The 27,566-nt window shown below is 43.6% G+C and overlaps 1 protein-coding gene across 1 annotated transcript; it reads left to right on the forward strand.

Moving 5' to 3' along the window:
• The first annotated feature begins 35 nt into the window (after positions 1–35).
• Positions 36–26,752, forward strand: HMGCL (3-hydroxy-3-methylglutaryl-CoA lyase). Its single transcript, XM_073579336.1, has 9 exons — positions 36–193; positions 1,652–1,735; positions 1,916–2,023; positions 6,356–6,451; positions 7,299–7,447; positions 9,572–9,635; positions 21,316–21,504; positions 24,501–24,626; positions 26,145–26,752. Exons 1-9 carry the CDS (start codon positions 116–118, stop codon positions 26,244–26,246), a joined length of 996 nt encoding a protein of 331 aa, XP_073435437.1. The 5' UTR covers positions 36–115; the 3' UTR covers positions 26,247–26,752.
• The last annotated feature ends 814 nt before the right edge of the window (positions 26,753–27,566 follow it).

Raw genomic sequence — 27,566 nt, forward strand, 5'->3', positions numbered from 1 at the left:
TAGCTCCCGCCTCCAGTACCAGTCATGTGACCGACTTAGATCATGTGACTTCTACGTCATAGCTTTCACTAACAAGTACAACTCCATTGTGGAGGCGACCGTTGTCAGCGGTCAGATGTTGGCGGTGAGCGCGAGGAGAGCTGTGCCCAGGGGGCTCGGGGCAGGCTGGGCCGCTGTGGTGCTGCAGCGACAGGTGAGACACGGTGTACACACGTTAGACCGGTTATGTACCCAGCAGTGTGCGCGCTGGGTTGCACCGGAGCAGTGGCTGTACTGAGAAGAATAAATATGGCGCTCAGTGGTAGTGTTTCTCCTTGACATGCGCATGTGAGGACTGAGGAGGCTTACTGGCCGCGCAATGCTCCTCTGGGAAATTTCGTATGCAAACTGTCTCTTCCGAGAGGAAGCGGACAGGGACGCTAGCGCCACCTACTGGAAGAACGGACATTGGAAGTGTGGGTATACAATATAGAGAATAGTTCATGTCTCCTCCTCGTCTCCGAATCCATCTGCAGACTACAGTGGGATGTATACACATCACATAAATGCAATTGGAGCGTCCTTCCCCTCTCAGACTGGCAGTGAATACGGAAAAAGTACAAGCTATAGGGGAACAAAGTGTGAGGGTTACAGATTGAGTCCAGCCCACAGTTGGATTGGAGGGACGTGTGACCAGCCCACGTAGGCGGAGTGATGCACGGCCAGCCCACACATGGGGGACAGGCCGGAGTGATGCGGTGACCAGCCCAGAGGTGGGGGACAGGCCGCAGAGATGCGGTGACCAGCCCAGAGGTGGGGGACAGGCCGCAGAGATGCGGTGACCAGCCCAGAGGTGGGGGACAGGCCGCAGAGATGCGGTGGGTGACCAACCCACATGGGCAGAGTGATGCACATCCGGGCCACACGTAATGTGTGGGGTTTTTTTTGTTTTTTTTTTTCTTTTTTTTACAACAAACCTGTGGATGGTTAGTGAAATGTGCCTGTCCTTTGACATGAGGCATCCTTTTTACTAATGTTGATTTATTGTATGATTTTTGAAGTATAAATATTGTGGGTTTTTTTTTTTTTTTTTTTTTTAATATATATTCCTTTTCTTCTATTATAGAGGTTTTGTTTAGCGTATTAAGCTTTTACTATAGTTTGCCTGTAGAAATCACATTGTGTTTGGCTGCTGGAACATCCTGCCTTATATATAATGTGTGTGTGCGCACACCAAGAAATAAACTAGTTGGCGACCTGCTGATAGGCCTTTTATTGCATTCGCATAGGAGACAGCGCACGTTTGTATTGATATAATTCTCTAACTAGTGATGAGCGAGGGTGCTGGGATAAGGTGTTATAGGATAAGTGTTATCCGAGCATACTCGTGTCATAATAGAAAATCTTCAGCGTGCTCGAAAAATTGGTTCAAGACACCGCAGCTGCACATCTCACTGCTTTTGAACAGTCACAACCCATGCAGGGATTGACTAACAAACAGGCAATCCCTGCCAGTGTTGCAGCTGTTGAACAGCCACGAGACCTGCAGCCGCGGGGACTCGAACATAGTATACGCGCACGCTGAAGATTCTCTATTATGCCACGAGTGTGCTCGCTCATCGCTAGGTATAACACTACTTCCCATATTAAATGGAATTTCTATATTTGACAGGTCAGCTCAATACGAAACTATTCTTTCCCTAAAGAGGTAAAGATTGTGGAAGTCGGACCTAGAGATGGATTGCAGAATGAAAAGGTATGTGCCATCGCTGCCTGTAATTATTTCTGACCTATGATGTCAGAGTAGTACATATCGCCTTCCGCTGTCATCTGCATGCTCATACAGTTGTGTAGTGTTTAGGCATTCTGTATTTGTTGTAACAATCTTTTAATATTCTTTAAAATTCTGCCAACATTTCTTTAATTTTTTTCCCAGAATATCGTCCCAACTGAACTTAAAATCCAGTTGATTAACATGTTATCCGAGTCTGGCCTACAAGCAATAGAAGCTACGAGCTTTGTGTCTCCAAAATGGGTTCCACAGGTATGTAGATAAGGTAATCAAGAACACATTTTAATGGGTCCATCCACTCTGAATGAAGAAGGCAGTTTCTGAACTAGCAGATGGGTAATGGCTGCAGCAGCTTATGTCGTAGGGTAGGTGACTTGTTCCATACAATTAAATTATTGGGTGTCTAAGGATCCTTTTACCCAGCCAGGCAGACTTCACATTACGATCTGCTGATCGTTTTTATAACCTGTATAAACTGACAGGCAATCTGTGGGTCAATGATTTTGGTATAGCCTATTAAGTATAGAACCAGGCGAGACCTGTCTGACCTTTTATTAGCCCCTCAGCAATTTTTTTTTTTTTTTTTTTTTTTTTTTTATACCCATCAGGCCAGTGGGTTACTCTTACCTTTGTCTAGCCACCTAAATTACCGGGTCATTATTGACTGTGACATCTAAGAGGTTAATTCAATACCTGCTGAGTGACCAATAATGTATAGTAAAGCAGCATTGGGTGCCGTCATCCTGCAAGTGCAGCTGCCATATAAAAACAGCACTGAAGAAATAAGCTTACAGTCCTGACTTGCATAGCGAGTTAGTGGTATGCAAGTGGTTAAATAGATTCTATCAAACATAATCCCCAGCCCACCTGCAATGATGGGGCATATGGACCAAGCCAAACTGAAGAGCAATTCTTCTAGTCCATGTAATACATAGACAGTTACAGTTGTGGCCAAAAGTATTGACACCCCTGCAATTCTGTCAGATAATACTCAGTTTCTTCCTGAAAACGATTGCAAACACATTCTTTAGTATTATCTTCATTTAATTTGTCTTAAATGAAAAAACACAAAAGAGAATGAAGCAAAAAGCAAAACATTGATCATTTCACACAAAACTCCAAAAATGGGCCAGACAAAAGTATTGGCACCCTCAGCCTAATACTTGGATGCACAACCTTTAGCCAAAATAACTGCGACCAACCGCTTCCGGTAACCATCAATGAGTTTCTTACAATGCTCTGCTGGAATGTTAGACCATTGTTCTTTGGCAAACTGCTCCAGGTCCCTGATATTAGAAGGGTTCCTTCTCCAAACTGCCATTTTTAGATCTCCACAGGTGTTCTATGGGATTCAGGTCTGGACTCATTGCTGGCCACCTTTAGAAGTCTCCAGTGCTTTCTCTCAAACCATTTTCTAGTGCTTTTTGAAGTGTGTTTTGGGTCATTGTCCTGCTGGAAGACCCATGACCTCTGAGGGAGACCCAGCTTTCTAACACTGGGCCCTACATTATGCTGCAAAATTTGTTAGTAGTCTTCAGACTTCATAATGCCATGCACACAGTCAAGCAGTCCAGTGACAGAGGCAGCAAAGCAACCCCAAAACATCAGGGAACCTCCGCCATGTTTGACTGTAGGTACCGTGTTCTTTTCTTTGCCTCTTTTTTTTTTCTCCTGTAAACTCTTATGTTGATGCCTTTGCCCAAAAAGCTCTACTTTTGTCTCATCTGACCAGAGAACATTCTTCCAAAACATTTTAGGCTTTTTCAGGTAAGTTTTGGCAAACTCCAGCCTGGCTTTTTTTGTCTCGGGGTAAGAAGTGGGGTCTTCCTGGGTCTCCTACCATACAGTCCCTTTTCATTGAGACGCCGACGGATAGTACGGGTTGACACTGTTGTACCCTTGAACTGCAGGGCAGCTTGAACTTGTTTGGATGTTAGTCGAGGTTCTTTATCCAACATCCGCACAATCTTGCGTCGAAATCTCTTGTCAATTTTTCTTTTCCATCCACATCTAGGGAGGTTAGCCACAGTGCCATGGGCTTTAAACTTTTTGATGACACTGCGCACGGTAGACACAGGAACATTCAGGTCTTTGGAGATGGACTTGTAGCCTTGAGATTGCTCATGCTTCCTCACAATTTGGTTTCTCAAGTCCTCAGACGGTTCTTTGGTCTTCTTTCTTTTCTCCATGCTCAATGTGGTACACACAAGGACACAGGACAGAGGTTGAGTCAACTTTAATCCATGTCAACTGGCTGCAAGTGTGATTTAGTTATTGCCAACACTTGTTAGGTGCCACAGGTAAGTTACAGGTGTTGTTAATTACACAAATTAGAGAAGCATCACATGATTTTTCGAACAGTGCCAATACTTTTGTCCACCCTCTTTTTTTTATGTTTGGTGTGGAATTATATCCAATTTGGCTTTAGGACAATTCTTTTTTTGTGTAATTTCATTTAAGACAAATGAAATGACGATAATACCAAAGAATTTGTGTTTGCAATAATTTTCAGGACGAAACTGAGTATTATCTGACAGAATTGCAGGGGTGTCAATACTTTTGGCCACAACTGTACCTGTTTGGAGTTGCTTCCTAGGAGGTAACCATATCAAGATTTAGCTTCTGTATAAATTCTATCAACGATGTCATTGAAGAAGTAAGCATGTACTTCCCCGAGGTATAAAGTCATTCAGGGGTCTGTAAGTTGTTAAAGGGATTTTGTCCTAAAGATAAAATGGAGAACTGCTCCATGACAGTGGTTTCTTCTAGAGTTCAGCAAATAGATTTTCAGCACCCTTGTCCAGAAGCCTTAGCCTGGGTTCACATTGCGTTAGGGTGAATCCGCTAGATAGCGTTAACGGCGCTGTCTAACGGATACGTTAGCGCACCCATTGACCACAGTGCAAATAACGCATACTAACGTATGCCAAAATCGACATGCGTTAGCAAGTATGCATTATTTCCTAACGCACCCTCGAACGCTGCTTGCAGCGTTTTGGGGTGCGTTGGTAATAACGCACAGTGAACGGTCCCATTCGCTGTGCATAGCATTGTATGGGCTAACGCATGGTAGCACTTGGTACTGTAGCGCTACCATGTGTTAACGCATACCGTTCGCGCTATGGTTCAAAAGTGACATTAGCATAAGCGCATCCGTTTAACGGATCCGTTAAACGGATGCCCTAACGCAATGTGAACCTTGCCTTATCTGTAGTCTGTGGCTGCCTGACGAGAGACCTGCCAGCCTCCTACCGATCCGGATCCCCAGCCCATCCTCTGATTAGCATGCTAATCAGAAGAGGTGCCAGGGATGCAGGTAAGAGGAGGTCTGTAGGTTATAGTTCATCTTAACACACACACTACCAACTGGACACAGGGGCCTCTGACTCATTTTGGTCAAATCTAGTCCCTATAATCCATGCATTAAATGAACTGCCAGTGATTTGCAGTTGCTGCTGTGGAGATGTAGGTAGTTTCATGCACCATCAGCAATAACCGCTGATCACAGGGTAACCAAAACAGAAAAAAACACCTTTATTTAAAAAAAAAAGTTGTGTGTGTGTGTCTCTCAAGCATACATAGTTGCCTTGAAGTCTCACTGTGTTGGTTATATTGTAATCTAAAGACTTTGCAGTTGAATATTCTTGGTGTTAATGAACATGTAGAAGAAACCATGCAGGAATTTTTCTGCTGCTGGAGCTTTACAGTTAGTAGTAAAATACTACATCATGGGTGTCTGTGCTGCTGTAACTTTAATCAGTGGTAGGAGAATACAGCACAGGTGTTTGCTTCTGGAGCTTTACAGTCTTTAGGAGTATGAAGCATGGTTGTCTGTGCTGCTGTAGCTTTACAGTCAGTATTAAGAGTGTAGTGATGCTGGAGGTTTACAGTCAGTAGTAGGAGAGTACAGAATGGGTGTCTGGTGCTAGAGCTTTACACTCAGTAGTAGGAGACTGTAGCACGAGTGTCTGTTCTTCTGGAGCTTAACAGTCAGTAGTAGGAGAGTACAGCACGGGTGTCTGTGCAGCTGGAGCTTTATAGTCAGTAGTAGGCGAGTACAGCACGAGGGTCTGGTGCTAGAGCTTTACAGTCAGTAGTAGGAGAGTGTAGCACAGGGTGTCTGCTGCCGGAGCTTTACAGGCAGTAGGAGAGTACAGCACGAGTGTCTGGTGCTGGAGCTTTAAAATCAGTAGTAGGGGAGTACAGCACGGGTGTCTGTGCCGCTGGCGCTTTACAGTCAGTAGTAGGCGAGTACAGCCCGAGTGTCTGGTGCTGGAGGTTTACAGTCAGTAGTAGGAGAGTACAGCATGGGTGTCTGGTGCTAGAGCTTTACAGTCAGTAGTAGGAGACTGTAGCACGAGTGTCTGTTGTGCTGGAGCTTAACAGTCAGTAGTAGGAGAGTACAGCACGGGTGTCTGTGCTGCTGGAGCTCAAATGATAAGGACTCTGGTAATCTACTACATTGCAGAGGTAAGACTTCTAGTAATGCTGCATATGAGCTTTTGTTAATAAATGGAGCTACATAACAATTGTGCTCACACCGTGAAATATACTTAATAAATAGTATCTTTCTCTGTCTCTTAGATGTCGGATCATATCAGTGTGATGAATGGAATAAAGAGGTTCCCCAATGTCAGCTATCCTGTGTTAACGCCAAATCTCACAGGATTTCAAAAGGCGGTAAGTTTCATCTGACTAGTTATACTAGGCCTCATCCAGACATAGGTAAAAATGTGTACTGCTGTCAATCGGCGTTCTCTGTCCAATGTTCATTAGTGTTTTGTCATTGTCAGTTTTTACCGTAACTATTTCAACAGTGATTTTCACTCATGAAAAAATAAATGGCAAATGTCACAAAATGTTTCCAGATGTGCTTGATTCTGTCGTAAGGCGCATGTTTAAAATTAGTTGTCCAACAGCTAGTCGCAGACGAGTTCAACAGATTTTTTTTCTTTTCCACACAGCTTTTCTGAGAATTGCTATCATGTAACACATATAACCCCAGCCTTCTTGAGAAAACCATAATTCTGTGAGTTGTGAATGCAGGCTGGTGGGACAGATATTTCATGCAGAAGCAAAATGTTTTAGTTGTTTTCACCCTTAAATATGGACTTGAAAACTTTGGTGCTGTATGAATTTTGTCCATTCAAATCACGTAATGTTTTAGTAAGGGCGGCACAGTGGCTCAGTGGTTAGCACTGCAGCCTTGCAGCACTAGAGTCCTGGGTACAAATCCCACCAAGGACAACATCTGCAAGGAGTTTGTATGTTCTCCCCATGTATGCGTGGGTTTCCTCCCACACATACTGAGCCCCATTAGATTGTGAGCTCCATCGTGGACAGTGATGATGATGTGTACAAACTGTAAAGCGCTGTGGAATATGTTAGCGCTATGTAAAAATAAAGATTATTATTATAAGTAAGGTCTGCCTACAAATGAGGAACAATATGTATAAATTAGGGTTGGGCTTAAGAAATGGTATTAGCATGGCTGCATGTGTAGCTTCTCATCATCCTTCTCTTTCAGATTGAATGTGGTGCCAAAGAAGTAGCCATATTTGGTGCAGCGTCTGAGCTTTTCAGTAAGAAGAATATTAATTGCTCCATAGAAGAAAGTTTACAGAGGTTTGAGGCAGTAGCAGAGGCAGCTAAAGCAGCAAAGATACCTGTACGAGGGTAAGACTCATAGATTATTAATTTTACATGAAGATCAGAATTCTTGACATCTACACTTGTAGACGGAGGAAAGAAACGAAACCATGTAATCTTTGTATGGAAAGAGTAGAGTGGTTGTGTGGCCTCCAGTCACAGATGACAGACATTGCCTTAATCTGGGAGCAGCATCAGGCAAATCTATAAGGGTATGTGCACACATTGCAGATTAGTCTGCTGAATTTTCTGCACAAAATCCGCATCACTTGGCAGAAAATTCAGGTGAAAATGCTTGCGGATTTCATGCTGAATTGATGCGGATTTCCTGCGGATTGTAATGCAAGAGAGATTTTTATGTGCAGACTGGAAACCGCTGCTGCGGGTCCGCAACGTGTGCACATAGCCTAAAGGTGCTTCAATGTAATGGTCTGGTACAGGATAGTTCTTTGAGAATTTCCATTATTTATTTCCTCACATTACCTAAATCATTGTGTCTAAAGGGAAGCTGTCAGGAGGAGTTTCTTCTCTAAACTAATGGTATGTTGTTGTTACCCTGATTGCAATGATAACTTTTTTTTTTTGTAGCAAATTGCCCTGTTATTCCTGAGCAATCTGACCTTGCAGTGGACACTCCCAGTTCTCTGCCCGACACCTCTTTCTTGCCTATGATTAACATATCAGTCCAGGGTGAAGTCATATGCCTTCCCTTTTGGAGACTTCTCACAAGCTTAGGGCAGTGCAGTCAGGGTCGGCTCCAGGTTTTTGTGAGCCCCAGGTGAAACTCAGTTGGCCCCTTTTAACACGTGTCATGATTCATGATGCACAGATAAGAAATATAGGTATCGTACTACGCTAAAGATGTCACTCATGTAATGTAAGCAGTAAGTGAAATCTTCTGTATGTTCTACAATAGCTCTGGAACCGGCAAATCTTCGCAGTGCACGCGCTGGGGGATTTGAGTCTTTAGACCGGACAGTATAGTCCTCCATACGGTATTATGGGCACCACATAGTACTCCGTACAGTATATAATGACCCCATATATTGCTATATACATAAAAAAATAAATACTTCTCCTTCCTGCTGCTGCGGTCGCCTCAGCATCTTCTGACTCTGCATTGCTTGGCAGAGGGCGCTCTGTAGTGACATCATCGCACCCTCTGCTCTGAGATGTCACAGAGAGTCAGAATACTCTGAAGAGACCAGAGCATCATTGAACAAAGAGGTTAAAATTTTGAGGGGGGTGCCCGCTCCAGGGCCCTGACACATGCCTTTGGTGCTCTGGGTGGCGATGCAGTTCCTGAGGGCAGTGCTATAGACTGGTGCTGACACACAGATGAGACTTGCCTGTGCCATCCTAAGAGATCTCTGCAAGGAAAGGCCGATTACTTTGCTTGGACCAATATGTGAATCGTGCTGGGTGAGGAATAAGCAGTGTGGTCAGAGAGCTGGAAGTGCACAGACACGCCCAGAGCACTTTTATCTAATTTGAATTGAATTTCAAAGTCAGATTTTTTTTTTGCAGGAATTTCAGGGACGTTTTCTACAAGAAGAGTATCGATTTTAATTAGTTATAGTACCTAAATAATTACTTTACAGTAGAAACTCCTGATGGGTTACTTTTAAGTTCCGGTATATATTAGTATTTCACTGGAATGTCTCATTTACACATTGCAGATTTGATCAGTATTTTTCATTATTATATTGAAGCTAAATCCAAGAGTGGATACAAAGTATAAACTTGCTTTTATATTGCTCTTGTTTTTGTCATGGTTTAGGCTTCAAAATACTGATCAGATCTGCAACTTGTGAATGAGGCCGAAACCATCTGAATGACTTAGATTGATAAATGTCTCTGAGAATCTGCAAAGTAAATGTGCCACTTTGTGCCAAATAACAATGAGGCCAATTCCTTAGGACTGGCATCATAATAAACTTGGCACATCTTCTCAGTGTTGGGCGCCTAGCCAGAAAAACTGTAGAGAAAGGTTGTAGAAAGAGGAGTGGTAAACCTGGCACCAGTAGTTCCCGAGCATAGCATCATTTTTAGACCCAATTCAGTTGATCAAGTATTTTGACTGCATAACTTGGAGCTGACCATATGATTTATGTTACTCCGCACTAAGTCATACTTGGCTTCTGTTGTCAGGTATGTCTCTTGTGTTCTTGGTTGCCCATATGAGGGGAAAGTGTCTCCTAGTAAAGTGGCTGAGGTAAGTCACATTAGAAAAAGTTGTAGAAAAATATTTTCTATATAATTGTAGTATTTTGGACCGACGTGGTTATAACTGACCGTTAACCACATATCTGCATTGTCCATGACTTACAATGCTTGAGCTCCTTTTCTTAAAACCCCTGTGTGTTGTGCCGTTCCTTTGTTTTGCTCATGAAAAAGTATGGATGTATTACCAGCTAGGTGTTACCATTCTCCTGTCCACAAATGTGTGTTCCTACAGGCACTGATTCTCCAATGTCAGACTTTGGCAGACATGACACTTTGACAAGTGGAATTGTGACTACCTGTAGAACAGAAAAACCCGTCTGCCTCGTCTACTGGATGCCATAACAGTGCAATTGGTAGAGCTCTTTTGGCTGTGGTCACACAAAGAGTGGGGCTGCCGGATCTAGAGGCCAATCCCTGTTCTTTGAACCCCTCTCCAAAATGCACTGTAATTTTCCATCACAAAATATTCAACTCAGAGTTGAAGGCTAAAGTTGTGTGTATGGATTATTTGTATATAGTGTACATGTACATAGACCGCTTTTTTAAGGTGGGAAATACATGTGCAGCTTTTGCCTCTAGGCCAGGTGGAGATTCAGAAGCAGAAGTATGGTAACTTTATATTTCCTGTTAAAAAAAAAAAAAAAAAAAAAAAAAAAAACAGTAACCACTACGTGTCATTTCACTCTAGGGCTGTGTTCACAAGTTGCAGTTTTGCAACTTTTTTTAGTACTTTTTAATGCAAATTTTCAGCTGTTTTACAGTACCTGTAAAGTCTGAGATTTCAGAAATCTCATGCACACAGCTTGTTTGTTTTTTGTTTTTTTTCCTGAGTGGTTTGTCAAACTTCTGCATTTCTTTGCAAACTGCTGCATGTCACTTCTTTCAGTGGGTTTTCAGCTTTTTTTTCACCCATTTAAAGTAATGGGTGCTGAAAAAAATGCAGGTATCGGGTTTTGCTGTGTTTTTAGTGCCAAAACTTGATAAAGTTGAATCAGGTGTGTTTTTTTTTTTTTTTTTTTTTTTTTTTTTTTTTTTTTTTTTATGCACTAAACTTTATCAGCATGCACAAGAGACAAATGTACACCCTGACGCAGTAAAAAAAAAAAGAGAGCAGCAAAAACTGCTTTTTTTGTAAGCAGCTTAAATGCAGCTTAAACTAGTCATAAAAACACAGCAAAAACACAATGTGTGAACATAGCCTAAGGGTATGTGCACACGTTGCGGATTTGGCTGCGGATTTTCCATTACGTCCCTCCGGACAACACCATGGAGGTAGTCCTTCCTTGACCTACAGTGGGACAGGATCACAGAGAGGTTAAAAGGCCCCTCCACCCTCCAGTGTTTTTTCCCTTCACCCATGACAGCACACCTGAGAGGGATCTGCCCCGCCAGTACAGGAACATACTTAGATATGAGGGGCGGCACCTCTCCCCCGCTTCAGTTGGGTTCCTGTCCTGGAAGGAATCCCACTGTTGGACGGTGCCTGTCATGGGCGAAGAAAAAAAAAAATAAGACCCAGCCCCATCCCGGCGCGGGAAGAACAGGTATCTTGCCTGTAGCGCTGGCCGTCGGGTGTTGGAGGCACAGTCCCCGGGCCCTCCGGGGCTCTGGGTTCGTGTGGGCGCAGGTGGGATCCTCGGTAGCTCCTGGAAGCCCCCACCGCACCGCCCTGCCCTCGCGCACGCCCGCATCTCAATCCCCGAAGCGTCTGGCAGGGGATAGACGCGGGCGCCTCTGACGTCGGCGGCGCAAAGGATTGTGGGCGCGCCGGCTGACGTCAGCACTAGGCAACGGTAACATGGCGCCGGGTGCGACGCAGGTCGGCTTTCTGAAGTGGTCGGTCGGCGGTCGCAGGGAGGAGGGGAGCCAGCTGAACGGAGGCACTCACCGGGACAGAGGCATATTTAAATGAGGAGCAGCGGCAGGGCAGACGGCGCAAGTATGGAGTCAGAGCAGGAGAGGTCCTTGTCTCTGCCATCATCACAGCCCTCCGGCCGCAAACATGGAAGCCGCTCAGGCAGCAGCCGCCCCAGCCGCAGGTCGGGAGAATCCTTAAGATCAAGAGAGCACAGCTCGCGTGCTCCGACGCAGCCTCCTAGTCCGGTACCCTTGATTACGGGTGGTGAGTGATCTTCGTGAATGCTAGCATTTATGTTAATAGGGTTTCTCTGTGTATGTTTGACCCCATAGGGAAGGCCCAAAAAAGCAGGAAGCAAGAAGAATAAAAGGGACTGTGCTATATGTAAAACAGCCCTAGCGAGAGACTGGCAGAAAGACTTCTGCGCCAGTTGTATTCAGCGAACTATGGCGGAAGAAGCACCTAGTGTCACGGTTAATCTGATATCGCCCCTTAGATTAGAAATGGAGGGTTCAATTAAGACCCTATTGAAAAAAGGGAGGAAGGGTAGGAAGTATCCCCCTAGCTCTCCCTCAGATTCCTCTTCGGCCTCGTCTTAATCAGAACAGTCGCCCTCCTCAGACAGCGACACAGGGGGTAAGCCGTGTTTTCTGGTGGAAGACACAGATGCTCTCCTAAAGGCCATTAGAACAACGATGGGCCTACAGGAAGAGAAAATGGCAAAAACCCTAGAAGACGTTATGTTTGGGGGGGGCTCCATGAGAGAAAAAAACGGATCTTTCCAGTGAATGAGAAGATCCAGGCGCTTATTGAGAGAGAGAGTGGAGGAAACCCAAAAAATCAGGGGCTCTTCCCTCCACCTCTAAGAGGCGATACCCCTTTGAGCACAAAGATGCGGAAGTATGGGACAAGGTCTCAAAAATAGACGCAGCGGTATCCAGGTTTTCTACAAAATCGGCCCTTCCCCTGGAAGATTCAGGGGTTCTTAGGGACCCGCTAGACAAGAAAGCAGACTCATATCTGTGACATGCATGGGAAGCAACAGCGGGAGGTTTAAAACCGGCAATAGCAGGCACCTGCACGGCATGCTCCCTGATGATCTGGCTGCTTCAGTTGGAGGAAAAGCTAGCATCAAGGGTTCCAAGAGACAAGATATTGGCGGATATGTATCTCTTGCATGGAGCAGCAGCTTTTTTAGCAGACACCTCAGCGGATTCCGTGAGGTTGTCGGCTAGGGCGGCAGGATTATCAAATGCTGCTAGACGAGCACTTTGGCTTAAAGGCTCTCCGGGAAACCTGCAGTCTAAAGCTAAACTATGCTCCCTCCCCTGTGATGGTCGGTTCTTATTTGGGAAGAACCTAGATGATATTCTGGAAAAGGCAAGCGACAGGAAAAAAGGCTTCCCTAGGTTCCCAACAGAGCAGAGAAGACAGCCCTTTTGGAGGGGAAGATTCAATAGGGGGCGTCCTCCGGCCGACAGAAGGAGATGGTAGGACAAAAGAAAAAAAGTCGGGATTTATGTTTGGTGGGGGTACCTCCACCTCAAAAAAATCACCACAATGACGCCAGTATTCCAGTAGGGGGGGGGGGGGGATTGGCACTCTTTTCACAGGCCTGGGAAAAGATCTCCTCCAATACCTGGATCCTAAGCGTCTTAAGAGAAGGCCTGAAAATCCCCTTTGTTCACCAGCCGAAAGCCATGTTCGTGGTTACCCCTATTAGAAAAGTGGCCGAAGAACAGTTGGCCTTGGAAGCGGAGATTCTGAACCTAATAGACAAACGGGTCCTTTACGAAGTCCCAGACACACAGAAAGGGAAAGGCTTCTATTCACCACTTTTTTTTTTTTGATAAAGAAACCGGACCAATCATTCAGGACAATTATAAACCTCAGAGGACTCAATCAGTGGATAGGGAATCAGACCTTCAAAATGGATTCAGTGACTACGGCCATAAAGCTACTACATCAAGATTCCTTTATGACTGTAGTCTATCTGAAAGATGCATATTATCATATCCCTATCCATCCAGATTTCCAAAAATACTTGAGGGTAGCACTTTATATCCAAGGCGTACTGAGACATTTCCAATTCAGGGCCCTTCCGTTTGGCATATCCATAGCCCCGAGAATTTTCGCCAAGGTCATAGTGGAAGTAACAGCCTTCCTCCGGATTCATGATACAGTCATAATACCCTACCCGGACGATTTTCTCATAGTGGGCGACTCAGAGGCCCAATTTCACACCCGTCAACTCCAGTGGGAGATACTATCAGCACAAAGATCGCTAAAAGGGCATTTAGAAGGAGGTCTGGAGCTTTCATTAGAGACCAGAGACTCTCTCAACTGGAGGCTGGACAGTACAAACCTGACCACAGGAATACCTTGGGACAATCAGGTGACAGATGTGATTCTAACCGATGCAAGCTCCTTGGGGTGGGGGGCACACCTAAGGGGTCGTGTAGGCCAGGGGTCCTGGACACCTCCAGAATGGAGGGCATCCTCCAATCTGAGAGAATTGTGTGCAGTGAACAAAGCCCTATCCCACTTTTTTCCCTTACTCAGGGGCCGCAATGTCCGCATCAGTGACGGTGGCATACATCAACCACACTCCCTAATGAAAGCAGACGACATCTTGGGCAAGACGGAGCAACACTTACACTCCTTAACAGCTTTACACATAAAAGGGGCAGAAAACATAGAGGCCGATTTCCTGAGCCGCAATACTCTCGTTTCTGAATTGGTCCGTTTTTCAAAAAAATAACGCAGCTTTGGGGGGAACCAGTAATAGACCTCTTTGCCAACAGGCAAACACAAAAGTTTTGCTCTCTAAACCCGAGGGAAAATCCATGGGCAGTGGACTCTTTGCACATTCAGTGGGACTTCAAGCTGGCCTATGCGTTGCCCCCCCAGTCGCTCTGATCCCAACAGTGGTCAAGAAGATCAGGAGCGATCGAGCCAGAGTGATTCTGATAGCCCCATTTTGGCCAAAAAGGCCCTGGTTTGCTCTACTGTGAAAGATGTCCCTTTCCGATCCATGGGTTCTGCCAGAAATTCCGGACCTTCTAGCTCAGGGGCCGATATTCCACGCACAAGTCAAAGGATTCCATCTGACGGCGTGGAATTTGAAAGGTCGCTTTTAAGGGGTAGAGGTTTCTATCCCGGGTTGGTGGCCACCCTGCTAAAGAGTAGGAAACCGGTGACAACCAATATCTACGGCAGAACATGGAATAAATTCCTGCAGTTCTTAGGTAAGCTGTTAGAACAAGAACCCCCGATTAGTGCCATCTTGGAGTTTTTACAAGCAGGATTACAGCTGGGGTTAGCGGTGAATACGCTTAAGGTTCAGGTATCTGCGTTAGGGGCTCTCTAAAATTGCAACCTGGCAGCAAATAGATGGATAGCCAGATTCATCAAATCCTGTCATAGGGCTAAGCCTACTCCAATACCCAGGATAGCCCCCTGGGATTTAAACCTAGTACTAGAGGCCCTTACAAAGGAACCATATGAGCCGTTACATCAGCTCCCCATAAAATTTCTGACCCTAAAACAATCATTTTAGGGGCCCTTACATCAGCCAGTAGAATAAGCGACCTGCAGGCTCTCTGTGAATCCACCCTACACACAAGTTTTTCAGGACAGGGTGGTGCTAAGAACTGACCCCGCTTATCTGTCTAAGGTAGCGTCAGATTTCCATCGGGGTCAAGAGATTATCCTCCCATCCTTCTGCGATAACCCAAAGAATCCAGGGGAAGAAAAGTTCCGTAGGTTGGATGTTAAGAGAGCCCTGCTAGAATACATATCTGTCACTAGCCAATGGAGGAGGTCTCAGTCCCTATTCGTAGCTTTTCAGAGTGCCAGGAAAGGCTATGGGGTTTCAAAAGGGACTATTGCTAGATGGATTAGGGAGGCCATTAGTGTAGCCTACTCGGCTAGTATCCCGATTCCTGACGGCATCAAGGCTCACACCACCAGAGCTGTGGCGACCTCCTGGGCTGAAAAGGCAGAGGTATCGATTGAACAGATTTGTAAGGACGCTACCTGGGCCTCACCTTCCACCTTCTTTAAGCACTATAGATTAAATCTATCCTCCTCTGCTGACTTAACCTTTTGGTAGAAGGGTGCTGCAAGCGGTGGTCCCTCCCTAAGGTGTTTTGAAGTCTCCAAAAATCTCTCAGGTGTGCTGTCACGGGTGAAGGGGAAAACCACCATGGTTACTTACCGGTAGCCGGTTTTTACAGAACCCATGACAGCACCCGTATATTCCCCCCCCCCCCCCCCCCCCCTTTCACCATATGGGTGTGCACGATTGGTAGGGTGCATTTGTGTTATGTGGTGTTGGCTTAACATGTAACTGGGAAGTCCTCTCAATGCTCTGTAACCAACTGAAGCGGGGGAGAGTTGCCGCCCCTTATATCTCAGTAGGGTCCTGGCGGGGCGGATACCTCTCAGATGTGCTGTCATGGGTTCTGGAAAAACCGGCTACCGGTAAGTAACCATGGTGGTTTTCCTGTCCCAACAGGGGACGGTTGTATGAGAGGTTGCTCCAGGAGTGAAAATAGAATGTGAACGTTTGACAGGGCCCAGGGGGATCGGGCGGCTGGTCCAAACCTTCCCCCTGTCAAGTAGCCCAGGGCTGAAACCCTCCTGGGTGGGGGTCCCTCAGCCACAGAGACCAGGGTGCGGACGAGGCTCCCTGGGTAGAGCCGCTTCCTCCCGCAGTGGAGGCTCTCGGCTCCAACTCCGGCCGGCAAGCCACCGCTACTTCCAGAAGTCGTACGGTGGAGAAGGCCGTTGCACCTCCGGTGATGCCAGAGCAGGTCCAGCGTTTGTTCCACGGTAGAACGCAGAAGTGCAGAACGAGACAGGCAACAGGCTGGTTTCCTGGATCTCGTGGGGCACAGGAGAGGAAATCATTGGCAGGAATGCAGCATGCGTGACGGGACGCTGCTTCCCTCCATGGTGGGCTCTCGGCATTACCAGCTCACCCTGTTTTTCTAGCAGGTATGGAGCCAGCACAGGTGAGTGCATGGTGGAATGTTGTGTTGATGGCCTAGGCCTCTAGGCTGATGCTAGTCTCATGCCTTTGTGCTGAAGCTGCTCATGTGCTGAGGTATGTTTTCACATATATGCAGCGAAGCATTGGACCTCTAGGCTATAATAAGGCCATATGTCCAGGTTACATCTCATGATTTGCCTTAACTACTTCATCAGAAGACCTCAACAAACTGGAGCAAGTTCAGAAGAGAGTGACCAGAATGGTGACTGGTCTGCAAACCCTGTCTTATGAGGAAAGGTTGCAGGATTTGGGAATGTTTAGCTTGCAGAAGAGAAGACTGAGAGGAGACGTAATCGCTGTCTACAAATATCTCAAGGGCTGTCACATTGTAGAAGGATCATCTTTATTCTCATTTGCACAAGGAAAGACTAGAAGCAATAGGAGGAGACACAAATTATATATTTGTATCATTGGTGTGTCATAATGCTTCATAGTACATCGGGGTGCCTCTGTGCTTCATAGTTCCTCAGTGCTTTATAGTACCTCGGGCTTTGTGCCTTTGGCTGTGGGCCTCTGGCTTAGACCATTTGACGTATGACTTGTTGCGTTGCCGCACCCTGTATCGTTGGCCTACCACTTCACATTTTTGTCGGTCACAGAGTCCCTGTGTTTTGGACCCCGATCCAACTTCTGTTGCTTCATTCTTGGCCTCTGGGCTTAGCCAAGCAAACAGCCATGCTTGAATTGGCCTAGTTTGGAACAGCACTCTCAAGTGAGCTACTGCCTTGAGTGCTAAAGGCAAGTCTTTCATAATTAGCTTTAAAGACATACATCTTTGGGTTCATCCTACAAAAGGACATACTACTGTCCTGGGAGCAGGAAATCCCACGAGGTGGAAGGAAAGAATCCTTGCCAACTCCACTTATGGCAATCCAACTAGCTGCCTTGATCAACATCCAGTAGACAGATTCTTGTCACATAAGTCCGTTGTATTATGTTAACCAGGGACGGCATCACTGCCTTTTGTACCTTGTGGCGAATCGGCAGCACTGTGTCAGGTGGCAGAGGATCCCATACTCGCTGCTCTTACAACAGTCAGGGCTCCTGAGATTAAGAGTCCTGGATACAGATTCTTTGAGTTGAGAACCCATAGTCCCATTGCCTCACAGTAGGTAATCACCCTCTGTGATGGGGAGAAACCTTCTTATCTCTAGCTCTAGAGTATGGTTACTCCAACCATGGCAGTCTGGGTGTATAAATAGCACTGAGAAGATTGCCTCTTAGGATATGTGTGTGTATATATAGATAGAGATCTCTCTCTCTCTCTCTATATATATATATATATATATATATATATATATATATATATATATATATATATATATATATATATATATATATATATATACTAATGACTCATATAGAGGCAGTTTGAAGTAATCGCTTGTGTCAGAGAATTTTTACGAGCACCCCCCCCACCAGCACTACTTTCATCGATTCCTGAGTCCAGACTCCCTGTGTCTAACATCAGTAAAACCGGACTGATGGTCCACGTTTCCCTTTCAGTGCTTCTAATGAGAAGCCCAATGTTGGTAATGGCAGGAGATATTACCTGCCAGATAGCGTATTTCCTTAGTTTCAATAATATCCAACCCTTACTTGGGGTTTAGATATCAAAGGATTCAGAATAGACATGATCTCCTGGATGAGTAATGTATGTGCATCCCAATGCTCTGCCCATTTTCCATGTACTGTTATTGGTTTGATCTTCCCGCAGTCCAGGGTCTCTTGTGCAGGTTTCCTTGTACTATGTTAAGCTGGTCTCTAACCAGGGTTTAACCTGAGCCCAGGAGGACCGATGAAGGAACAGTCCTGCGCTGTTAACCACATGCAGTGGATTACTGGTCTGTACAGTCCTCATTATGCTGTGGCAATTACCATACTTTTGCTGGGCAATAAGGTTTTTAAACCTATTCTGTGGCTGCGGTGTTTATAAGTATCTATCACAACAACTATAATTCACTGCGGTTCATTATTGGTAATGGGGTACAACGGGTGTGTTTCACTCTGTTTCTGCTGCATACCTTGTTTACCACATTCATACTGAAATTGGCCATTATAAACAGATGTCACACTCACTACGGTGTGTATATTTTTCGGATTTCTTTAGATATCTATATTTCTTTTAATCTTTCAGATAATTTCTATATCTAGCCTGGTTCTTGCCAGGGACTTTGGTCCTTGTGCTTCTGTACTCACCCTGGGATCTTTTCTTTGGTATTCTCCATGGTGCTGTCCGGAGGGACGTAATGGAAAAAGGGAATTGGACCTACCGGTAATTGTTTCCTGTAGTCCCTCAGGACAGCAGATCGTTCGTCCGTCAGGTCACCATGGCTTTGAGACCAAGATGAAGCTATTAAATGGTTTCTTACATATGCGTTTGTAAGGGCGCGTTTAGACCATTTCCTTCCATCCTTCTCTGGTACTTTGAAAAAACACTGGAGGTTGGAGGTGGGAGGGGCCTTTTAATCTGTGATCCTGTCCCACTATAGGTCAAGGAAAAACTACCTCCATGGTGCTGTTCTGAGGGACTACTGGAAACAGAATTAGGCTGTGTTCACACGTAGCGGTTTTTCTGCGTCTTTGCGGCGATTTTGCCGCGAAAACGCAAAAAAAAAGCATCCTATGTGATTCCGCACATGCTGTGCTTAATGCTGCGGATTTTTCCGCAGCGGAATTGCATCGCGGAAAAATACACAGCATGCTCATTCTTTGTGTGGAATCGCAGGAAAATCCGCACACATAGGATTGCATTGTTCTGCTTACTTTCCGCATGTGGCTGTGCCTACCTTGTGAAAAGTAAACAGAACATTTGCGGATGGTACCCACGGTCTGGAGGAGAGGAGACTGTCCTCCAGGCCGTGGGTACCATATCCCAGTAAAAAAAATTAAAATTCGGGTTATATTCACCTTCTGGCGTCCCACGCAGCCTTACCGATTCTCCCGCCAACTCCCATTCCCAGTAATGCCTTGCGGCAAGGACCTGTGATGACGCAGCGGTCTCACGAGACTGCTATGTCATCAAAGGTCTCGCAAGGCATCGCTGGGAACGGGAGAATCGCGAGGATCGGGGACACTGCGCGGGACGTCGAAAAGTGAGAATAACATGATTATTTAATTATTTTTAACATTCTTTCTATTTTTTACTATTGATGCCGCATAGGCAGCCTCAATAGTAAAAAGTTGGTCACACTTTTCAAACAATATGTTTGACGAGTGTGACCAACCTTTTAATCAGTTTTCCAAGAGATGCTACAGATCGCTTGGAAAAACGCTAGCATTCTGCAAGCTAATTACGCTTGCAAATCGCTAGTTTTTCCGTGGGAAATAGGCAAGAATTAAAATGCGGTTTTCTCGCATATTTCCCGCGGAATGGAATTCCAGAATGCCCACGGAAATTTCGCAACGTGTGCACATAGCCTTACCGTTAGGTCTAATTCCCTTTTTTCCCCGCAGATTTGGCTAAATCCGCAGGTAAAATGACCCGCGTTTTACCTGTGGATTTTCTGCAGATTTTGTGTGGATTTCCCCTGCGTTTTTGCACCTGCGAATTCCTATAATGGAATAGGTGTAAAAATGCTGCGGATTCCGCAAAAAGAATTGACGTTCTGTGGAAAATAAACCGCTGCAAATCTGTGCGGAATTTTCCGCAGCATGTGCACAGTGGATTTGGTTTTCCATAGGTTTACATGGTACTGTACACCACATGGAAAACTGCTGTGGATCCGCAGAGCCAAACCTGCAACTTGTGCACATACCCTAAGTGTAGTAAGTGCATTCAAAGCCTTTTTTTTTTTTTTTTTTTTTTTTTTTTTTTTTTTTTCTTCCCTGTGGCATTCAAAAAGCCTGGTACTGAAAAAGAGCATGCTAAAAAACTGAACATCGGAAAAGCAAAGTGGTTTTACAATGCAAATGAAATCCATCTGAAAAATGGTCCTGTCACTTCTTTTAACTATGTGGTGTCTTTCAAAGCCTGAAGAAAAAAAAAAAAAGCGCTCAAAAGCAAACATGTTTACATTGCAGTGTATATGGTCATTCTTACTAGTTTTTATTAAAGCATTTATGTGCTAATATCGTATTGAAAGAAAGAAGGATATCTATAGCCCTCTGTCCTCTTAAAAAAAAAAAAAAAAAAAAAAAAAAAAAAAAAAATTTGCATTCTGACTGCTCCCTTCAGCATCCCTGCCCTCTAAGTAATTTCATCCGTCCCCCATATAATATTTTAATCCATTTCCCTAAGTCTCAGTAAATTTTATGTTTGTTAAAGCCTCCTAGTAGTAGGAGTGCAAGTGTATTAAAATATGTACTGATTGCCGTGTTGCCCATTTTCCAGCGTGGCTCTGGTCCTCTTCTGAGTCACATGAGCGCTTTATTCCGGCTCACACAGGGACTGTGGGCAGTGCTGCTTTCAGAGTGAGCCTCCATAGGTTACATTATGAAAGTGACTCACAGCCCAATGTGCCAGTGTGAGCTGATTAGTCTATTCCCAGGTCGTGTGACCGAGAAGAGGACCAGAGCTGGAAACCAGGGAAGGGGTCAATAGGTAAGTATTTTAATACACTCTCACTTCATCACATACATGATTAGGACGATTAAGGGAAGCAAAAACATTTTAATAAAGTGTCTAAAATAGATGCAAGTAGAAGTTCTATTTCAATCAATATCATACGTTAATGTGAACTAACAATTAGAAAAAGACAAAGTAAACACTTGCATACCATGCAACAACTATTTTATATTGTACTTGTCTGTCAGGTGGCGCTCAAGATGTTTTCCATGGGTTGCTACGAGATCTCCTTAGGGGACACTATTGGAGTGGGGACACCTGGCAGCATGAGAGAAATGTTGGCAGCAGTTCTGGATGTCATTCCTGCCAAGGCTCTGGCAGTTCACTGTCATGATACATATGGGCAGGCTCTGGCTAACATACTTGTGGCTCTGCAGGTAATGTGTGCATCTTGCTTATTTCCATGTATTTCTCATGCACTTCATGGATTTCGGTATTTAGAATGTGTATTATCATTTCCTCCATTGGGGCTTGATCCTCAGGTGTCTGATGCATAGTGAAATTGACGCATTTTGGGTGAAATAGAGTTGTAGATACCATGTCGCATTTGACGAGCAGAAACAGTTCTGCCAAAATAAAAAACGTTTCCTACAAGTGTCCCATCTTAAATAATTCATCTCTGGGTGTAGTGAGCATCTGGAACACACAGGTGATTGATAGAATTCAATAACAGTTGATGGTTAAAATGAAAAATTATATTTTTCCCACTAAAATGTTGCTTTTGCCTCAAATTATGCATTTTCTCAAGGAGTAATAGGAGAAAATGTACCCTGGATTTTGTAACGCCAGTTCCAAATATATGATCAGAAACTAATTCTGAACTGCCATAACAGGTAGGTTTATCCCCCCCCCCCTTACCCCCCATCCCAAAAAAGTGACCCCATTTTACAATCTACACCGCTCAGTAGTTTCATATATGGGGGAAATGAGCATGTTGATACCAAAGGTGTTTCGCAAATTTTTTATACCATTAGCCAATAAAAATATATTTTTATCACAAAGTTGTAGCCCCATATTTTTCATTTTCACCAGGGGTAATAATTGGAAATGGACCCTACAATTTATTACACGATCTATTGTGAATGTGACAATACCCCATTTGTGGGGGAAAAAAAAGCAAAGAATCACTATTTGCCTTTTAGAGCTCAGATTTTCCTGTAATAGTTTGTGGGCATCATTTGCAGAGTCCCTAGCTTTAAAAAGTCAAAAGCAGTTTGTGCAATGGCAAACTGTTGAAAAATTGTAAAGTCACCAAGATTTTTGTGCAATTTGATTTAGCGCCACTGCTGGGGACTGAGACAAGCTGAATAAGGGGGTTGCCATCCTGCCATCCTGCCCTCCAGCATCAAATTAATAAAAAATGATGGTTTTCTCTGCTATAAGACAGTAGCAGCATTGAGGCGCACAACACACTTAAAAGAGGAGCCAAATTAAGTGGTGTGTGCTTATGTTCTACAACAGTCTTGAGTTGGCACCAATGAATTAATCTCTGGGTGCAGCGACTATTGTAGTCTTGTGGGTGTTTTCCAGAAATAAGAGTTGATGTTTCAGAATGAAAATTGCAAATATGCCATTTTATTGCCCGATACATTGTACCCAGTTTGTATTTCTGGAGACATACACCCCATAAATTGAGCTCTGCCCACTACAGAAATACCAGATATGTGCATGCTAAATGTGGTTTAGGCACACTGTAGAGCTTAGCATGGAGGAGGGCATTTGGATTTTGGAGCCTAGCTTTCTCAGAATTTGTTTTGGGGGGAGCAGTGTTGCATTTCCAGAGCTTTTGTGTTACCATTAATGTGGAAACCCCCCTACATTTTTGTTAACAGATTATTTACCTGAGTAGGTACATTTGTTTTCATGAGTTAATTTGAAGCTTTTATTGGTAGCATTTGGAGGCACCTAACATTTTGGATCACTTCTAAGGCTCGGTTCACATTTATCCTGTTCTTTACACTGAGCACTTGCATCAAGGTTAACATCTAAATTTGTGCAATGTGTGATTTAGGCAGAGCCATTCACTGTAATGAAAGAGACAGTTACTCTTGGTGCTTCTTCAAAAGAGGTTACACAGCACATCTTGAAACTCCAATCTTAAATTTTTAACTGAGTGAGACATTGCTGATGGAGTATAAGTACCTTGTGTCTTGTTGCTGTGCTGAGTCTTGCCATGTATGTTTATGGAAGAGTTTGGCTGTTCCTCTCCCAGTTTTTTAAAGGGACTCTGTCAGTACCCAGTGACGCTCAAACTAAGTACCGCCCCTCGTTTCTTCATGGTGGGGGCCAGTCATTTAAATGCACCTTTTTTTGACAGCTCTGGTTTAATAGAGAGGTGGGAAGGTATATATAAATGACTGACCCTGCCATGATGCACCAAGCACCTGCACTTGGTCTGAATAGTCATTCTTTTCTGGCAGAGTCCCTTTAAAGGGGTATTCCCATCCTGAATATCCTATCTCAATGTACAGTAGGTTTAATAATATTAGCAAATGCCTCCAATTAGAAATGTTGTATAGTTTTTCTGATTTGCGATGCCATTTGTCATGTGCCGGAATTGCAGGACCTTTGGTATCCATGGTTACATCCACTGATAAAGTGACAGCTAGTTGATAGTGGTCATAACCATGGATACCTAAGGTCCTGCAGTACCTGTACATGAGGAAATAGATATAGAAATGTAGTATAGTTTTCCTGATTTGCAATTATTATACGTATTGGGATAGGATCTCGGAGATGGGAATACCCCTTTTAAGCCTTTTATACAGCAGTTTCTGTGTTAATGACTGTTTCTTATAATTGGTTATTCATACATCTAACTATAATCCTACAAAACTCCGGTCTTTGTCTACCACACAGCATCAATTCTAGGATGGTCACACCCAAATATTGTATTGATTTAATTTCATTTTGCATTTTGTTAATTGATTAAAAAAAAGTAATAACACTTCTGCTTTTGAAATTATTCTTACTTTGCAGCATTTTTTTCTCCATACCTGCCCATAACATTTGCACAGTAATGTAAGTAAAAAAAAAAAAAAAACACGTTAGGTATTCACACAACCATAATAACCGTAGATAATTCATTCAACAGGTTGTCTTTATGTAATATATATCGCATAAAAACTAACTAAGCTTTTTTTCAACATTTTGCTTCACAAGCACAAATTATACCCCAAAACTGCGCTAAAATGTACTTGTGAGCCTGGATGTGCTTTAGAAGCGTGTTGAGATATATAATGCGATTGATTGTCACTATACTTCAGTGTAAGAATCTAATATCTGTAATTTTACACACGCACACATAAACAGGTCTGTTTATCTCCCCATATGATACATTGTCAGTAACGTTGTGTTTCTTCCTTTACGACAGATGGGAGTGCGGGTGGTCGATTCCTCAATTGCAGGATTAGGTGGGTGTCCTTACGCACAAGGAGCTTCTGGGAATGTAGCCACAGAAGATGTTGTTTACATGCTACAAGGGCTTGGCATTAACACGGTATGTACAATCCTCTTTCTAGGGTTTTCTTGTTTCCAACATTTCAGAAGATAACAGGTTGAAGCAGTTGGGCACTTTCTAGACAAATTTCTACCGTGCAATATGACCCCTGATAGTGCTTAGCACCGTCACATCTATGGCATGCAAGATGTCAATGATCTTGTGATTTAACTATACGACCACTTCCCTGATCCATTTAATGCAGGTAAACAAGAGATTTGGCTGCCTGTATCTGCACATGTGATGAAAGCTTTTCTCATCTGTGCAGATGAGTATTGAGGCAGGACAGAACAGCACTAGTAGCATCAAGTGTTTGTTTGCACTGCCTTAACCACTTATTGACATCCACCATACATGTACAGTGTAAGTCGGTTGCGGGTGTATGGAGAAGGCTCATGGGGTGAAATGTCCCCATACTTGGAAGGTAATGGCTGTGGAGCTCCACCCACAATTGTTAGCCAGTGACATGCTGCTGTCAGTCTCTGACATATGGGCACATCATTCTGTGCTCTCATTGGCACTCCCATGATGAGAATGCAGGGCGCCGATGGGCTGTTGTGACAACAGGGGGAGTCTGTGGCCAGGCTTCAAAGGAGGCTGTGATTTTTACTATGTGCTTCAACAATTGTGCATTTACACGCATTACTGTGTAAAGTACAAGCAATCAGATGATCGCAGGTTTAAGTCCCCAAAAGGGTATAATAAATACAAAAAAAAAAATGAAAAACGTAAGTTCAAATCATCCCCATCTCTTCTCACACACTTCAAACACACTTTTCAGATATCGCTGGAATGTGTGGATGTGTCACAATATAAAAATAATTAACCTGGTCAGTAAACGGCAAAAATAGGGGGGAAAAAAAAACACAAAAGAACAAATTTTTTTTTTTTTTTTTTTTTTTTTTTTTTTTTTTTTTTTGTCTTTGCAAAAAAAAAAAAAAAATATTATAAGAAGAGATCAAAATGTTATCACACTAAAAAAAAAGTTGTCTTACCCCACGATTGATAAGCACTAAAAACCCATCATTGACCACAAAAATGAAAGCGTTATGGGTCTCAGAACATTTTTTTTTTTTTTCTTTTTTAAATTTCTATTTTGGACAAGTTTGGTATCGCCGTAATCCTACAAATAAGGAGAATCCTGTTATCGGGTCATTTTTACCACACAATGTACGCTGTAAAAGCAATTCCCTAAAAACAGAAACAGTCAGAATTGTGCATTTTTGTACAACTCTTCCTGCAAAAAAACAAGCCCCAGTATCTATTTGGACAAAATAAAAATAATAAAAGTTATGGGTCTTTTAAGAAGAAGAGTTAAAACCAAGAAATACGGAAAGTGTCAGCTGCAAGAAGGCGTGAAAATGCAGCAAAGGTGTAAGAAATGGGGGGTAACTTATGATTATGTAAGTTAAGAATAACAGCTTAGAGTATTAGACAACCCCTTTATTGCTAAAATGGAAGACATTTTCTTTAAGTGAATTACTTGAATCCTTTTTTTTTTTTTTTTTTTCTTCTTAGGGTGTTGATTTAAAGAAACTTACAGAAGCTGGGGCATTTATCTGCAAAGCTCTCGGAAGAAAAAGCAATTCGAAAGTGGCGCAAGCAATGTGCAAACTGTGAAGATGAACTGCAGGGTGCACAGTGTCCTCACTAAATTTCAGGACCTTCAAGATCAGTTTATTATGAATCAAATGTTCCGTGCCACGTCTGATTACAGGATCCATTCCTTGTGGTGGTGGTTCAACGGTTGTCTGATCCCAGTGAGATAATGTATCATTGACAGTGATTAATACTTAAAATGAAAACGATCCTCGCCAAGAAAGTTTTACCTGTGGACGGCACACAAAGTACTGTGATAAAAAGTAGATAATGCAAACATTATTTCTATGTTCTGCTGATCATTAGTCTGGTTGACTACAAAAAAAAGAGAAACTGGGCAAGAAGAAAATCAGAGACTAAGGGAAGTTTTTATTCTGTTGTACATGTATTATATCTACCTGTTCAACGCAAAATATGTATTGTGCATAGTTCTGTTTTGTGTAGTGTCCCTATGTCCCATATTATAATTATTGTGTTACCTTAATATATCTACATATTCTCAGTTCATAAAACCTAAGGTAACAATAGTCTCATTTATGTTCTTGCTAGCAAACCAGCTGTGGTCTGATTGCTTACCGTGGGAAACGCTGACACTTCTTGCCTATCTAATGCCACTGTAGTCTTACCCAAAAGCAAGTCCTTGTACTACCGTGTTAAAGGGAGCCTGTCATGTAAAAAAAATTCTATTAACCAGCAGATATGGGGTTATTTCTGCCGGGTAATAACATTTGTAAGCTGCCAGCAGCTGCACCGAGATCCCCACTGCTGGGAGGAAATTAACTTTATTCCTTCCAGCTGCTTTGGGCGTTCAGTCATTAGGGTAAGGCCAGCGTGGCTTCAGTCACAGCTCGATATACAGTGGGCAGCAGTTGTAACCACGCACCAGTTGTCATTCTGTGCCAGAGAGTGCAGTTACAGCCGCCGCTCACTATATACTGAGCAGTGACGAAAGCTCGAGTCTGCTGGGAGGAATAAAGTTAGTCCCGCTGCCAGTAGGAAATTATCAGTGCCGGGCAGCTTTGAGCGCTATTAATCTTCAGATTAACCCCATATGGGACATGTAGTTTCAAAATGGCTGGACATAAATACCTTGTCACTATTTGCACTTCTGATACGGAAAAACCAATATCTTCAGAAATATGTAGATATATGCCAACTTTTAATTATTAGAATATTTCAATAACCTGTCCAAATACTAATATCTGTAATACTGTAATTTAACCCTTTCGCGCCTGAGCCTGTTTTTGCCTTCGTGACCAGGCCAATTTTTTCAATTCTGACCAGTGTCACTTTATGAGGCCATAACTCTAGAACGCTTCAACGGATCCTGCTGATTCTGAC

This window comes from Dendrobates tinctorius, unplaced genomic scaffold, assembly GCF_039654945.1.
Source record: "Dendrobates tinctorius isolate UK_male_01 unplaced genomic scaffold, ASM3965494v1 ptg000062l, whole genome shotgun sequence".
Taxonomy (NCBI): Eukaryota; Metazoa; Chordata; class Amphibia; order Anura; family Dendrobatidae; genus Dendrobates; species Dendrobates tinctorius.